Source organism: Prinia subflava, chromosome 24, assembly GCF_021018805.1.
Source record: "Prinia subflava isolate CZ2003 ecotype Zambia chromosome 24, Cam_Psub_1.2, whole genome shotgun sequence".
Taxonomy (NCBI): Eukaryota; Metazoa; Chordata; class Aves; order Passeriformes; family Cisticolidae; genus Prinia; species Prinia subflava.
In genome coordinates, this window is record NC_086270.1 from 3895022 (window position 1) to 3912126 (window position 17105).

Genomic DNA, 17105 nt, shown 5'->3' on the forward strand with positions numbered 1-17105 from the left:
GGCGGCACCGCCGTGGCCTTGGAGCTCGCTCGGTCTCGCCGCGCTCATGCTTTATCGCAATAAATTTACAAATAAAGCCAGCCGGGCCTGGTCTGTATCTGCCCACCCCCGCTGTGCTCCTAAGGACGAGGCACAGCCGCCCCCGCGCCTCTTCTTAGGGGACAGGGTAGGATGCTCACACTCTTCTCCCACAGAATACTAACAGGAAAAACTGTTATAACACAATGTTTAAATAAGCATTTAATTAGGATTCCATTAGTATTAATATTGCTTTCAATTCCAAAAAGGTTAATTTCCACTTCTTTGCAGATATTTCAAAGTACAATATTAACTTCATACAAAATGAGCAATTAAGCAAACACCATTATTTCACATTCTTCAAAAAATACAAATTCATATTTTACTCTTTTGGGTTTTGGAGATGCTCTTCCTTTGGAAGTACTGTACCTGTAACTAACATCTTCACATTGCTCAATGTAAGCACATTTGTTCCCACGTTTCAGAGTTAAATAAATTCCTTTATTACCATATACACATTCTCCAGAAGCTGGGGTTTAGTTCAGCTGTCTCCAAAGCCCCAGGCAGTGCAGCCCCCCAGCCCCGACAGCTCAGCTGGAGCTGGAGCTGCCCCCGCTGTGCAGCCAGGCTGGGGTTTGGGCTGGGTGAGGCAAAACAAGAGCAGGGTCAGCCTGAGCAGAGGGAGGACAAGAGTCACAAACCAGGAACACCAGCGGCTGCAACTACAGCACTGCAAACACACCCTCGAGTCTGCTGGAAAAGGTCATGTGAAAAAAATCTTTTAAGAAAAAGTAGAAACTGCATTTGTTTGAGAAAGTGTACACTGCATAATGAACCAAATTTTGGCCAGCTTGCACACCACTGCAGCATGGTGTGGGGTTTCACCTAGTTCCAAAAACACACACTTAGACTATGTACACTACTACATAAATATCCAGTTTAATTTGCATTTCTCAGTGCAGACACAGAATCCAACTTCTAGAACATGTGATAGATATCAAGACAAGACACAAAAAAAGTTAAAACTTCAGCCCTGTCCATGAGAATTGACTACAGGTAACATTTATAAAAACTTGACATTGCTTCCAAAATATGTTACGGAAAAAATAGTATACAATTAAAAACTCTGCAGAAATTCGTTGGGTTTATTAAAGACATGCTCTTCTTTTTTGCCTTACGGTCCAAACTGACTCCCCACAGTTCTGCCCAGCTAGCTCAGGTAACTCCTGCCAACAACTTTTCACCCACAGATGTCAAATCATTTCAGAGACAGCCAACACCCCGTCCCCATTCCGTGGGGAGGACCCGAGGCAGTGCCAGCTCCTGTGCCCTGCCTGGTGTCCCCCGGCCGGCGGTGGAAGCGAGGAGGTGACACCAGAGCTCGTCTGCTCTGCCCCACTGACCCCTGTGCCTCACCCCAGCAACAGCTGCTCATCTCCAAGCCCCTCCAAGGACAGCTCAGCTCCCCTGCAGCCCCGTGCCAAGGCTGGCTCCAGCTCTGAGCCCGCTTTATCCCGGAGCAGGAGTGCTGTAAACACGTCACAGCCTTGGCGCAGATCAAGGACAACGCTGTGGATGGCTACGGCCATGCCACCCCCGAGAAATAAGGCAGTAACAGGACATCAGAAACCATCTTGAAAACAAATTTCAAAGGTGCAACACGCCTGTTTGAAAGCAGCTTGTCACTTGTGTTCCCATGTGGGTGACAGAACGAGGACAGGGGAAAGAGGACACACATCAAGGGACACAGCATGTCCAACAGGAGCGACAAGCAGCCCCCAGAAAGCGTGAGAGAAAAGGCTGCCGAAGCACAGTGCTCTCAGAGGGTTTTTTGCATAGATTGGACGTTTGCTAACGATGCATAATTAGTCTGGGGCACGGGGGAAGGGCAGCACAGCACCCACCACACCTGTTCTGTCAGACAGACACACACGGACCACGCGCGACAAGGATCTTTAGCTACAGGTATTGCACCAAGTTAAGTGCTCATCTTTGCACACCCCTGTCAACTTTTACTCAGAGCAAAAATAAACTTTGTGAAAGTATATACAAAAGAAATTGCAGCAATTGGGTTAAAGATAAAATAACCTAAAGTGCATTTTAGATACCAGTATGAGGTTCAGCAAACTTGTCTTCCTGGGCACACTCAGCATTACACAAGTGTCTAACTCGTACTTTGTTCCATGTAATTCAGTACCAGCATTCAATCAGTGCTGATTTTTCCACCCCAGCCCCCCACCCCCCATCTACAAGCACAAAAAGCAATTTCTCCAACCTTCAGCTGCACGCCAAGTCTGCTTGCTTGGGTCCTTGCCTGGTGGTCAAAGCTACCAAAGTCAGTAACTTGACCTCCTCTACATATTTAAGCTTCTACACCCATCTAGAAACTAGGAGTGACCAAGTAAACCCCCACTAGCACACAACAGGTGACCTACAGCAGTGCAGTTTTGCTCTCTGGCTGATAATTCAAGGGGTTCATGCAGACTTTGTAGAGGCAGGCACGCTGTTCCCAGAGGCTCCAGCACATTAACCCTTTTCTGGGAATCCAATGTCTCACCACATCTGTAAGGGCAGAAACTCTCCCTTCTATTACCCATGTAATAGTGAATATGCTAAATGCTGGGGCAGCAAGGAGAGGACAGGAAAATCTCTGGCCTTGCAGGATCTCAGGGCTTTGCTGCAGCTGCCCTTGGATCTGCTCCCATCCCAGCGTGGCTCAGACTGCCCTGGAGCACAGTCTGGTCACACAGCACTGGGGATGATGCAAATGTGAAAACTCCTCAGACACACAAAGCACAAACACTCTGGAAAGCAGGTGGACGACACACAACAGAAGCACACACCTGTAAAATGCAGTGGATGCACAGCCTGTGTGCTCACAGAATCACATGCTCCTGCCTCAATACAAGCTCTAACCAGTTCCACCTGAATTGCAGCCTGCCTGATGCATGTATAAGAGGGCACTGGCAAACCCAATCACCAAAGAACCAGCAGGACATAGTGCTTTTGCTGGAACACAACAAAAAAACCCAGCAGCTGTGAAGAGAAACAGCAGAGACTGACCTGGGCACTGCTGCCCATCACTGCAGCTCCACATTGAGCTTCCCAGTCCAGAGACTTTGGAAGAGTTTCTTCTACTCATTTCAACCACAAAAGAGTTTCTGAAGATGCTCTCTGGTCCAACCAGACACGTGTTTTAGGTTGACTAAGTCACAAAGAGCAAAAGTAAAAAAGCCTCCCTGAAGGCTGCGAAGGCTCAGAAGCAGTTGCTAAATTGCCCGGCTGTCACAGTGCAGGCCACACCTGGGACCCCTGTCCCCCACAGCTCCTGGGGAATCTTCACACTCGTGCTCAGCAGTCTCCCATAGGCACACATCCACACCCACTCACCCCAAACACCACAGCTGCACAGCCAAAGAAAATGCCTGAGGCCAGAGTGAGAGGGACCCCCAGGCAGCTCCAGGCTCACCCCCTCCCAAGGGGAGCTCTGTGCAGAGCAGCTGGCAGGAGATTCCTCTGCGAGGACAATCCCAGTCCCATGCATGGGACTCTGTTGCTTGTGTTCAAAGTAGGCCATGCTGCCATGCAACCCAACTGCAGCACAAAATGAAGCTGTGGGAGAAAAGCAAAGGGGCCACCACCTTGCTGCCCTCCAAGGACTGCCATTACAGGAACAAACCAAGAAACGCTTTCTTAACCTGTTTTGTGGATGCACTGCTACAACAGCCCTGCATGTGGAAACAGCAGCAGCACGTGTGGAGATGCCCTGGAGTTCATCCCTGCAGCTGCCAGCACTGAGCTCCCTGCCCTGGCACAGGCACACGGCGCGTGCCAGGCACGGAGCGTTCCTGGCACACCCGTCTGCCCTCACGGGACACGGCCCCTTCCCCTCTGCTCCTCACCAGAGGCAGGAGCTCCCTTCAGTCCCTCCCCACCCATGCCTGGGGACATTCTCAGGGACAGCACGAGAGGTGGCTGAAGCTGCTCTCAGTCACACCACAGAGGATTAAACACCGGCTGATCACTCACAGGGTTCTGCCCTCCCCGGAGGTACAGAGGGCAGCTCTGATCAAACACCAAGAGTGAGAGATCTCTATCCACTACAGTCTGCATTCCTAAACTGAGTGCAGGGACACTCCCCACTAATTGGCTTACAGTCATTATCTTTGTATCTCACTAATGACAACACTGTAAACTGAATAAAGACTATTTAATATTCTTTCCTTTAACACAAGAAGACTGACAGCCAAAGCCAGAAAGATGGATAAAAACTATAAAATTACATCTTTTAAAATAATGCAGCATAAATAAACCATTTAGAATGAGACTGCATTTATTGCAACATTACAGGCTTTTTGGTGGAAGGGGGGGTTTGGATTTGATTTACCCTGAGTAGGTTAGAATATAGACTCTCAGTTTGATATGAAAAACTATTCTGTTGTGTAACATCTTTTAGTCAAGAAATAGCCCCGTGCACAAAAAGCTGGCATTGCAGTAGGCTGGAGGCAGAGTCAGGCAGAAATTATCTAGCTCACTGGAAAAAAAAGAAGCGTGTATGGACAACTGAAGGACAGACTCACTGAATTCAAACTGAATTTACGTTGAATCTTTCTCAAAATTTTCTTAAGGGTTGTTCTTCACAAAAGATGAGAGTAACCAGCAAAGGCACCGTGCTCCTGATTCAACAGTCCCAGGGTTAGGATGATGACTTTGTTGCTGAACAGAGCCTAAGAAATCAAAAGAGCAGCAGGCACCAACCTGACCACACCTGGGACTCACTGTACCCTTCAGAGAGGCCAAGAAAGCAGACTGGAGCCAGAGCCAGCAGCGGCTCCATGTGCTTCCATGCTGTGATAGTGTCTGCAACACACTTGAGCCCTAGTGGAATTAAATTAACACATCTATTAGGGGCACAAGGTACCCGTGCCCTGCTGAAATAAACGCCCCCAAAGCTCCTGGAGGCTTTAGTAAGAGCATTAGTACACAGCAAAACCAGGCACCAGCTCCTCGTCGGGTATGTGAGCATCGCCTCAGATCACACTGCAGATCAATCCTCTCCCCAGCTGTGCCATTTCCTCCCCTCCTGGGCTCCCCTTTAGTGCATGGTTAGTAGAGACACGAGAGACAGGAGAAAATCAGAGACCCAAGAAGTTGTAACAAACACCCACTTGCTGCCAGTACCTTAATCCCAAAATAAGTGATGTGCAATTGGAGACAAAGTAACCCCCCTTTTCCTTTTCAAAATCATTTTGCACACGAGTAACCTTAACTTCTGTGTTCACATATGACAAGCAAAAGTGACAGACAGTGCAGCCAAAACAGTTCATATATAACTTAGCTATTTCTTTTTTTTTTACCTTTTTTTTTAGATAGAATCTCAAAGGTGGATGTACCTGGGACGTGACTAAGATGACATCCGTGAAGCAGAAATAAGCCACAAAACTTCCAAAGAGGAAGGAATAAGAATCGATCCTTCAGTTTCTGCTTCTAAGGAGAAGGGTTTTACCCTCCAGGTGCAAAGGAGAATCTGGAACATCTTCACTTAGACAAGCTGCTATTCAAACCAATTTCTTCCTCACCCTGCAGTAGTGCTTCGATTGGGATTATATTAGACGGGGTTTCAGGGCTTTGGAGGGACAGAAAGTCCGATACATCCATGGCACTTAACGTTTCAGTCTGGGAGTCTGAAGGGTTAACTATGTGACTGCTCTGCCCACCAGGAGGAGGAGCAGAGGAGGAAGGAAAGGTCTGAGGCTTCAGCTGGGAAGCTGGCTGCTCCGAAGCTTTTGACTCGGGTGAGGAACATTCCTTCTTAACGGTGGAGGTGGCTTTGTCCTTGGCAGAGTCTCGGCAGGCACACTGGCACTGGCAGGCCTCCTCCTGCTTTATAATAATAACAGGAACGCTGAGACCAATCTGCTGAACGGGGTTTCCTGAAGGTGAAACAAAACAAAACACAGTGGAGCTACGTAATGTCACAGCAGGGAGAGAGAAATCAGCTTTGGTGAATTAGTTCAGTGTCAGGCTTACCTGTGTTACCAGCTACTGGTAATGCAGTGGTAAAAAACACCTTTTCTACTACTTTTGGAACTTGTGGCTTTAAAGAGAAAAAACAAGAAAAAAGAGTGAATTGACTCGAATCAAATTTCTGTTGTTCAAATTCTAAACAGGTATACACATATTCCAAAGAGGCACACAGGAAAACTGGGCTCAAAGTATTATTTCAGTGGTCCTAAAGATTGGGCATAACATCCCCTGCATTATTTGCTGGTGAACTCAGCTTGTGGGTGTTGACAATTCAATGACTGAATTCTTAAATACTGCTCTGTGTCTCCCACTGCCACTCACTTGTGTCCACCTACAGCTGAAGTTCACCTAAAGTGGCACCAATATTGTCAAAGAGAAAACAAAGAGAAGTTTCAGCTATCCAGATTTACTGGAAAGCCACATTCTCTTTTCATTATAACTCTTTTCATTATAACTCTTTTCATTATCAATCAAAATTAGGCAGAGACAGAGCTTACAAAATGCCTAAACACAACCTTTACAGAGTCTTTTGTGCTCTATGCATTAAAACTAATATATTGAGGCCCATGTATATCCTCAGGCCTGGTGGTGCCCTGTCCTGGATAAACACACTGAGACTTGCTGGCAGAAATCCACCACGAGGGGAAAGAGGGAAGCAAGATCCTTCTGCACCCTGGGTTTCTCTGTGCTTTATTTATTTCCCTGTCTGTTCCAGGGGCTGCACTGGTGATGTGCATCCACATTAACATGACAAGCATTATACCACAATACATCCTGGGGTTTATCTTACAGCTCTGACCCCCTCCCTTTTCAAAAGCATGCAGGAATGGTTCAAGCTGTTCCAAAGCCCCACTGGAGGTACTGACCATTTGTTCTTGGCTTTGTGGGGAACCAGTGGCACCATTTAAGATCCACTGCAGATTCTGCTCTCCCATGACAATGCTGGACTGCAGAATGGCGGTGCTTGGAGAAGGAGTAATGGTTATAGTGGGGTTACTGGTCAAAACAGGGTTTGCACCAACAGGCACAGTCTGAACTACAGCTGGCAGGGGCTCAGCTGCACTGGGGGCTGCGGGGGCAGGAGCCCCAGCAACCACGGACAGTCCCTGCACCATGGGCTGCGTTGGAGGCTGCGTGTGCTGCAGGAAGTCCTGGCGACCGCCTGCGAACGGTGTGCTGTGAGGAACAGGCACTTCTGGGGATTGTAAAACACCTGCAGGGCTCCCAAACGCAGCTGGCTGGGAGCTGGGCGCTCTGGAGGAGGGAGCAGCGGGCGCTGCCGGGGCTTGCAGCGCTGCCTGGGCGGGCTCAGGGAGGCCGAGCTGCAGGACCAAGGGGAGGGACAGGGAGGCCGCGTCTCTTGCTGGGGGCGGGACCGCGGCCACCGAGTCTGTGTCGCCGTTAAAGCCTTCAATCAATGGAGCTGCTGGAAGAGAAACAGGAAAAACATAAATATATCCCTTGTCACTGGGTCTGAATGAATTGCTTTTTCAATGAACTTATCAGCTGGCTGATGGATTTTTGCCAAGTAAAGCATTACCACGACTAGGGCCCAAAAACAATCTTAGACAGTGAAATCTAAAAGTAGCTGTGAATTCAGGAAGTTGGTAATACTGGGCTCTACACTGAGCCTGATCAGGCTCATCAGCTCTCTCTAATAAGCCTTTTATTAGCCAGGCTGTGCAGCAACTTCAAGAGGGAACCTTGAAAACAGGATAATTTCCTGGTGACCCAGGACTGCTGGGTCACCTCCCCTGTCACTGAGTGTCACACCATGCATCCCAACACCAATGAATTTCAACATTAAAGTTCTTTTTGCTTCTTAGAGTTATGTTGGGCATTAAGCTTCAATGCTGGATTCAGTACATGCATGCAGAGCTGTCAGAGAGTTCTCTTTAACAGCAGTGCAGATACAACTGGTACCTGTGTGCTGGGACTCATCCTGATTTGCAGTGTGGTCTGGGCTCTGAAACATAGACTCAAAGATGCTTGCTGGTGAGATTGTACTGAGGTCCTGTCCATGTGTCTGACAAACAGAAAACAAAGAGGAAAATATCAGACAATGTTATCTCAGGTCTCCACAAACCCCAGTCAAGCAGCGTGTGCATGTCAGAAACCCTCCTGCAATGAACCAGCCACTGTCAGGAATGGCAATATATATAAATCTTAACATGCTATAAATTTACACCTAGTTTTTATTACCTGTAATCAAATTTACCAACATAATGAGCAAAAGTAACTGCTTCAAAAGTAAAATATATTCCTCTGCATCCACACTTTGTTTAACCCTTATTTCTTGCAGTACTCCATTAAAAACAGACATTAATTAGCTGCTTGCAGAAGCTTTTCTGGAGCAGAAAAAACAGCTCCATTTAGATTATATCCTGGATTATGCAATTCTAGTCACCAACACTGCTCGAGGAGCAGGATATACACAAGAGCTGCCCCCTGCTCCCATGCCACAGCACAAAGAACAACACAGTCTGCCCAGCATCCCATTTTCTTCCATGTAAAATCTAAGCTCAGTCAACACTTATCAAGAAGCAAGAACATTGTTATGGTAAAATCAAATGCAGAGCCTTCTACAGCAGATTGAACTAAGCACTGCACAGTTTGGAGGACAAAATCAAAATTCAGATGAGGATGAGGCAATTCCAGGATAATAACTCACTGGATTAGAGTTCTCCCGCAATTCTGAATCTGTTGATATGAGGCTTAGATCACTCAGACAAAGTGAGTGACTTGTATCCTGTGAAAAAGAAGAACAGTTTGAATTATATATTCAAAGAATAATGTCAGAAATGTTTTAAATTACTTCTGAGAGTCCTCTGCTTATACGGGACCTAGATCTCAGTTCTAAAATCAAAGGACCAAGATTTTTTTAAAAAAGGAAATTTAGCAGCTATCAAGGGTTCTTAAAATCTGTCAAAGTACTTGCAAAAAAGTCATATAAGCCAGAATTTTAAATTCATTGGAACAAATCCATTTCAGAAAATAAAAAAATTTAAACCTTCCCAGTATGAATTTTTAGTTGTATTTATTTTACTTCACATGTCTACCCCCACAGTCCTGATTCCAACTGAAGCACACACAAGGAAAGCAGCCTGATGGATACAACAACTGCCCCCATGGCAAAGTGAGCACTTACAACCCCCTTTGAAAATCCCAGTCTTAATTGCTACACCTTAAGAACAAGCTGCAGATCAAACGATTTCTTCCAGGAGTGGTTTATATCCACCTAACACAGCAGCATTAAGCAGAAGTGCTACTAACCTCAGACACGTTGTTATTGGGAAGTGCATTGTAAGTATGTCCCTTCTCATGACCTTTCATGTGGCTCTTGAGACTGTACTGGGTACTGAAAGTCTTCTCACAACCATTGCTGGGACAGAAGAAGGGTTTCTCCCCTAGAGGCAGCACAGAACACATTTAAAAGACTTTAAAACATCCTATCAGACACACAGTTTTAAAGCTGTGGGAGAGCAGTGTTTCATACAAACAAGATCTTTAATGCCCCTTCACACATTCAGTGCTCCTGGGAGTCCTGCAGGTGAGTGATTCCATTTCACCATGGCAACTGACACACAACACAATATTTAATTGTTCTGCATCATTCCTGATACATTTGTGAAAACATTTTCATTCAATTCCAGACCTGTCGAGCATAAGTGTATCTGCATAAAAGCAAAATTTGGATAGGCCTGGTGCAGGTGCAGGAGTTTGCACTTGGCCTTTTTAAACTCATGAGGTTCACATGGCCACACTCCTCCAGCCTGCAAAGATCTCTCTGGATGCCATCCCCTCCCTCACATGTGTCACCTGAGCCACTCAGCTTGGTGTCACTCCCATATCATATGTAACTATAAATTCATATTAGGATTCTGAGAGTTAGTATAAATGGAGTAAGCTCAATTAAAGAAAATTTTTAAAATAACACAGAACTTACCAGTATGTGTTCTAACGTGTGTTTTGAGGTGGTGGCTTGCAGCAAAAGCCTTCCCACAGCCATCATGCTCACACCTGAATGAGGCATCACAGGAGATCAGCATCAGCCCCCTTCAATGCATTAGCTACAACCTTAAATCATGCTTTGCAATAGTCCCAGGACTCTAAAAAGCAGGCCCAAAGCTAAGCTCTGTTAGCAACCAGCTATCTCCCAGCAGCTGCTGTGCACGCTACACAAACCACAGCAGGGCTCTGAGTAGGACTTTAAAACCCAAGCATGAAGGCAGTATTGGGGGATTCCTCCACACATCCCATCCCAGCAGAGAACAGCAATGTGTTTTAAAAGATGCTCATCATGGCATAGGTTTGTGTTTAAAAAACTACCTTAACTATTCTTGTCTTTTAGGACAATCACTGCACCCACTGTTAAAGGCAGCTGTGGGGGCTCGAGTACAAACACGCTCCAATGCCAGCCACCTTCACCTATTTCTCAGGAGAACACCATTCCATTCTGGAATGAAAAGCATCAGCAGTGACAGCTGCTTTTTGGCACAGGTGCCTCATGACCTGAGCCACAGCAGCCACAGATGCCCCCCAGCAGCTCACCGAAATGGCTTTTCTCCTGTGTGTGTTCGAATGTGCTTCCTCAGGTCACTGTGCGTTGTGAAGTACTTGCTGCAGCCCTCTGATTCACAGTTAAATGTCTTCCCTGTGTGAAGCCTTTGATGTGCTTTCAACCTAAAAAACATGTCAAAAAAAATCCCTCTTAGGACTGGTAGGATAAGACAGCCCTGGCCTGAGGCAAGCAAGCCATTCTTTCACATGTGCAGGACAAGATCAAAGGCTGAACACCCTGAGCAGAAGGTAATGAGCTCGGGAAAGTGACTGCTATCAGTTCCAAAGTCCTCCAACAAGTCTGAGAGACCCTTGTGTTTGTGCACCACCTTCAGTGCTACTGGAATATAAAGAAGTCACCACAGTTCTGTCACCCCACCCTTTGGACAGCATTGCCACACTTGAGGGGTTTATATTCATACCTGTACCTGGAAGAAGCAAAACAATTGTATTCAAACACAAACACAAAGCAGATGCAACTTGCAGAACAGCAACAGCCATACCTACAGGAAAACTTGCCAGAGCCTTCTCACCTGTAGTGCTGAATACCTTCTCACCTGTACAGGGTTCAATGTCCGCTCACAAGTACAGTGTTGAATGCCCTTTCACCTGTAAAGTGTTGAACTCCCCCTCACCTGTACGGTGTGCTGAACCCCCTCTCACCTGTACAGTGTGCTGAACCCCCTCTCACCTGTCCAGTGTGCTGAACCCCCTCTCACCTGTCCAGTGTGCTGAACCCCCTCTCACCTGTCCAGTGTGTTGAACACCTCTCACCTGTCCAGTGTGTTGAACTCCCTCTCACCTTTACAGTGTGCTGAACCCCCTCTCACCTGTACAGTGCTGAACCCCCTCTCACCTGTACAGTGCTGAACTCCCTCTCACCTGTAAAGTGTGTTGAACTCCCTCTCACCTGTACCATTTGAACCCCCTCTCACCTGTACAGTGTGCTCAACTCCCTCTCACCTGTCCAGTGCTGAACTCCCTCTCACCCGTACAATTTGAACCCCCTCTCACCTGTACATGTGTTGAACTCCCTCTCACCTGTACAGTGCTGAACCCCCTCTCACCTGTACAGTGTGTTGAACACCTCTCACCTGTACAGTGCTGAACCCCCTCTCACCTGTACAGTGCTGAACCCCCTCTCACCTGTACAGCGTGTTGAACACCTCTCACCTGTACAGTGTGTTGAACGCCTTCTCACAGCCCTGCACGTCACACTCGAACGGTTTCTCCTTGGTGTGCACCCGCACGTGGATTTTGAGGCTGTAGGAGGTGAGGAAGGCCTTGCCACAGCCCTCCTGGTTGCACACGAAGGTGTACTCCCCCCGGTGCGTTTTCTGGTGCGTGCGCAGGTTGCCGGCGGTGCTGTAGGTGCGGGGACAGCCCTCGAAGGTGCACTGGTAACGCTTAACCTGAAGGACAAAATGCTGCGTGCTTAGTAATTGTTAATGATTTCTGCAATCCAGATGTGGATGGAGTCCTTTGATGCAGTCAGACAAAGACAACGCAACAGATTTTGACCCCAAAGCCCCCCCCCAAATATTTACTGCTGCTTAATTCTCTGACAGTATTTCTCCTGTGCTCTGTGAGGAAGGAGGGGTACATGGGAAAGCAGCTGGCCTTGCAGAACAGGAATCTAACAGAAGGGGAAAAAGGGAAAAAAAATATAATCCAAAAGTTTTCTAGCTAAAAATCTGATAAAACAGTTGGAAAGAACATTGAGGAGCCATCAAACCTGTCCACTACCCACGTGTGTAGCACCTGCACTTTAGTCGGGTGCTTCCAGCAGAGTTGCTTATTTGTGGAGCAGGGAGACAAAGGAGAATGCACTGTCACAATGCTCAAACCCACTGTCCTGTGTGCTGAATTCCCATCAACACCTTGAGCAAACCAGTTTTTACCATCTCCCATGGTCTAACCACCAGTCCATTCTTCACTTCACTTTATCCCAAAACAGCCTTCTTGGAGCCTTGCTCTTTCTGTCTGTGGCTACTGTAACAGGCAGAGCCTCCGGTGTAATGGATCACATCAGGTCACAAGGACACCCAAATAAAGGTGTCACAGTTTCTCAATAAGCCATCAAGATCCCTGGGACAATTTCACATGGAACTGGATTTGGTACCTTCCCCATTTCTGCAACAGGGATCATTTCCAAGGCTCCAGTGTGCAAGTGGTAAGAGCTAAGGAAATCTCATCCTCTCTTGTGAAGCAGAAGGAATACACCCCCTGATCTGCCTGAATACAGTTATCCTCCACCATTAATTACCAGGCTGATGGATTTCATTGGACTGTTAAAGTTCAGAAACCACAACACCTAAAGGTGATTGAGGAGCCCAAGAGAGAACTTGGCAAGTCACACCAGCTATAAATCAGGTTCTAGACAGGTCTCCATAATGAAAGAGAAATAGCTACTTGATTACTTCCAACCTGTTTTGTAGGGGACAGAACTGCCAGCAGGACCCCTTTAAGAAAATTCTATACAGCTGAATGTTCTTTTGTGTCTCTCAATCCATTGCTCCCACAACAGGCTGGCATATTCACCTTCACCTTGCCTCAATAAAACCTTCATAGTCTGAGAATGTTCAGCCCTCCTGTGAGACATACAGAGAGAGACCTTTATACAAGGCACAGAAATCCCATAATGTGCTGGGTTTGGCTGTGATAGAGTTAATTTTCTTCACTTGGACAGAGCATGTTCTGGATTTATTAACACAGGGCTAATGATACAGAGGTGGATTCTTTTAGTGCTTCTCATTCAGCAAGGGGCTGGGGGCACACAGGAGAGGGGAGGGGACACAGCCAGGACAGCTGACCCTGATGGATCCAGGGATATCCCAGAGCCTGTGATGTCATGCTCAGTACAGAAAGCTGAGGAAGGGGAAACATTTTGTGTTCCCAGTTTTTGTTAGGTGTGCTGGAGCCCGGCTCTCCTGGGCATGGCTGAGCTCCCGCCTGCCACGGGAAGCAAGGAATTCATCCCTTCACATTTTCGACTAGTCACTCAGTATTCTCAGAGAAGGAAACAGTAACTCCACTCTAAGCAATTTACCCTTAATTTACAGTTCAAATCAGGCAGGAGTTACCACTAAATGCCAGGAACTGCAGCATGGTTAGGATGCAGTTAGGAAGGTTGTGCTGAGGCAGCCACAATGCAGAGCACAGAGCAGTAACACACCACGATCAGAAATCACATTTTATTACACAAGGAGGGTGCACCATCCTCCCCTGGGATCACCAGATCCAGTACAATTTGTGTATCAGAGCTGAAGTAAATGTTCCTGTTACAGCTTTAAGGCAGCTGGAAATGAACACTTTACAGAACACTCCCCATGGTACACAAGGGATCTGCCACAGGCAGCAACTACCTGAAAATCAAGGGAGGGCTCTGTTAAGCTTTCTAGATGTTTAGTCTGGAAGAAAAAGGACAGTATTGATTACAAATTAAGCTGCTTGGCTCCCAGCTGTCACTGCCCGTGTGTAAGGGAAGGTGGCAGTAGCAACATCAGTTCAATGGCTGAATTCTGACAATGGCCTTGCAGTACTCCCCCTCCCTCAAAGGCCAAATCTTTATTTCACAAATCCTTCCCAGCACACCACAGGCAGCAGCAAATCACCCCCAAGTTCTGAGCAAAACAAACCTTCCTGTGAAGCACCACAGCATTTAACTCTCTTTTCACATTAGCACATCAACACATTGCTTAGACACACAAAACCAACAGAAAGTGATTGGAAACCTCACACAAACGGCAGCAAGAGCTCCAGGCTGCCAAGCACAACAGAAAACAAACCAGGCAGCAGAGGCCAAGGCCTGGACAGGCAGCACAGGGCCCAGGGACTCTGAGGACAAAGGCTGTGGCTTTTGGCCAGGGACAGTGAGCTGCTGCCTCTGCCAGGAGACGCTGGAGGAGACGTGATCCAGCATTTACCTCAGAAATGGGAACTCATTGTGCAACAGCCACCGGGGCTGGAGGAAGCAGAGCCTCACACCCTGGTTCAAAGTCTACAGTAACTGCTCTGTTTGCCTTTAACTCTTCCTGAGCTTAGCATATTCCCCTAACTGGCTACATTTTTTATGTCATTGAAACAAAGAATAACTGAATTTGAAATATGAAACTATAATCATGTTTGTTCTTACCAGCACAATTACAGTGAGAGATGTATAACAGAATTAAAAAGCCAAAGGCAACTAAAGTAAAAAACTAAAGTAAAACCCCTGTTTTACCTTCATAAATATCTAAGGCTGACCTGAAAATCTAAAACTTTAAAACAATTATCTCAAGTGTTCAAACTGCTGTAAACATTTTGGAAGTACCAAAGAATAGAGCTGCTGATTTTCAGAGATGACCCAGATGTTTGGGAGCTTTAGAGCTTTCCTTTCCTCACCTCCAGACAACTCACCAGGCCTTTGAAACAGCAAAAAGGCCTTGCACACGTGCTCAGTGCCACTGCTTTCACTTTAAGGGATCACTGCCCTCTATTCTGGGAAATTAATTCCAGAAATGGAAAATAAATTCGTATAAAGCATTTCACTAGGAAATTGCACATCTTACAATCTCTAAAATACAAGGGTGAAAAACTGGAGTCAGTTTAACTGCACAAGCAGCAGGTTTAGCTCCCACTCTCAGCTCTGGGAGTGCCTCAGGGCCCCACAGAGAGGAGAGAAAGTGAAAAACTTCAGCAGCTCCAGGCTGCAGCAGCTGCTGACTTGAGTTAGTGACAGGAGACTCAAGGCTTGCTGAACCTCAGTGCAGAGGTTCCCCAGCTGCAGAGCTGACCCCCCCCCAGCCCCATTTCCTGAGCACTCAGCCACGCTGGTGACAGTTCTGTGCTGAGGGACAGGAGCCAGTGCCACAGCCAGGGCTGCCTGGCACAGACAGCTGCACTCACCACCCCTCACAGGCCAAAAAAGGAGCACTGAGCTGTCCCTGAGTTGTGTCACAGTCAAATTCCCTTTGCACTTGAGAAGAAGTGAGCCAAGAAAAGCCCTCCCCACTGTGCATCCAGATAGAATTCATTAGGAAAACAGAATTAAGAATAAACTCCATATTAGTTTCAAAATACATCAGATGGCAGCTTAAAGCGTCTCTCTTCTCCTCAGTCTTCCTGTGACACAGTAAAACCACAAATCCTTTAAAATTTGGCATCTCACATCTTCCTTCACTGTGACCTGAGTGTGCTTTTCCTGAGAACGTTGCCAAGCCCAGAGTAACAGCTCAGGTTGTTCCAGCCACCTCTGAACTCACAAAAAAACCCAAAAAGCCCAAACCCGACCAGAGGAAAAGCTGAAGAGCACTAAAATTACACACAGAGTGTCAGTGCCACACCCTCCTGCCATCCAGTGTCACAGAGTGCCTGATGGCAGGGTCCTGGGGCAGCACAGCATGGTCCTGGCAGCTCTGCTGGGACACCTCTCCCCAGCACACTGCAAAGCTGGGGATAACAACCAGAGCAGATTGAGTGGAGGGTAATTCACTCTGTTACACAAACCCCCTCCAGAACAAGGAAAACTACTGCCCCTCTCCTGAAAAGCAGCCTTGGGAAAGGCCATTTTCAAAGCCTCTAAGGTGCACAAAGCCCAGGATCACGTTTAGCTACTCACTTCCTTACGCTTGGTTTCTGGGCACTCAGACTGCAGCGTGAGCGTGGCTCCCTCGATGTTCCTTGGCATGGGGGTTGAACCAGGATTTATTGTTAGATGAATCTGATCTGGAGAAATAATGTGTTGCACGTAACCCTGCGACATCCCTTCATGATCTAAATGAAATCCTTCTTCATGACCCTCGGGTAAAAAAGGCAAGTGATCCCCACACTGTCCTTCATCCTCCTCATCCTCCAGCACGCTGTGGTCCTGCTCGATGAGCACCGTTGTCCTGTCATACACCGTCCCGGACGAGGAGGACACCAGCCCGTTTTTGTCAGCGAACCTCATCATGTTTTCATCTTGGGCTAAATCGTCTTCCTCCCCTTCATAGCAGGCGGCGTTGCCCTCGGGGCTGTTCTCGCCCATGGCTCCGCGCCTCTCACCGCGCTACCGGGAGCTCCGGCCGGAGCGGCTCATCTGCAACAGAAGGACGGACGGGGGCTGGGTCAGGCGGCCGGCCCGGCCCGGGCCCCGTTCCGCTCGCAGGCACAGCCCCAGGGCGGCCGGTGGCGGCGGGGCCGAGCCGGGCCGAGCGCCGCGGTCCCGCCCAGAGCGCGGCGCTACCCCCACCCCGCCCGGTCCCGCGAAGAGCCACTGCGGGTGCCTGCGCGAGCCTCACTGCTCCGGCTCGGCAGGGCTCGGCCCGTCCTTCCTCGCTCCCCGTGCCCCGCTCCCCCCGCCCGCTCACCGGGTGCCGGCGGCCGCTCCTTCCCCGCCCCAGCGGCACCATGATCGCCGCGACCCCACTTCCGCTTCCAGCCGCGCGGGGCACGCCGGGAGCGCCGCGCCCGCCGCGGGGGCTGACGGGAGGGGCGGAGCACAGCGCCCCCTCACGGCCCTCAGCGACACCGGGCACAGG

General features: G+C 48.1%; 1 protein-coding gene across 2 annotated transcripts; it reads right to left on the bottom strand.

The window, feature by feature from the left end:
- Positions 1-214: 214 nt before the first annotated feature.
- MTF1 (metal regulatory transcription factor 1) lies at positions 215-17032 on the bottom strand. 2 transcript variants are annotated; one of them, XM_063418730.1, is made up of 11 exons: positions 16935-17032; positions 16205-16663; positions 11779-12017; positions 10597-10728; positions 9992-10065; positions 9319-9452; positions 8717-8794; positions 7969-8071; positions 6912-7468; positions 6049-6115; positions 215-5951 (listed from the first exon to the last, which is right to left on the bottom strand). In XM_063418730.1, exons 2-11 carry the CDS (start codon positions 16610-16612, stop codon positions 5557-5559), a joined length of 2187 nt encoding a protein of 728 aa, XP_063274800.1. In that variant the 5' UTR covers positions 16613-16663; positions 16935-17032; the 3' UTR covers positions 215-5556. The 2 variants fall into 2 exon arrangements, with proteins under 2 accessions (XP_063274800.1, XP_063274799.1); XM_063418729.1 differs by having other exon boundaries at positions 6912-7471.
- Positions 17033-17105: the final 73 nt, after the last annotated feature.

Coding starts and splice junctions, on each gene's coding strand:
- MTF1 (XM_063418729.1), bottom strand. CDS start 16,612: ATGGGCGAGAACAGCCCCGAGGGCAACGCCGCCTGCTATGAAGGGGAG. Junction 7,472..7,968: donor GGATGAGTCCCAGCACACAG/GTACCAGTTGTA, acceptor TTTCTCTTCCAG/CAGCTCCATTGATTGAAGGC. Junction 5,952..6,048: donor ACCAGTAGCTGGTAACACAG/GTAAGCCTGACA, acceptor TTTCACCTTCAG/GAAACCCCGTTCAGCAGATT.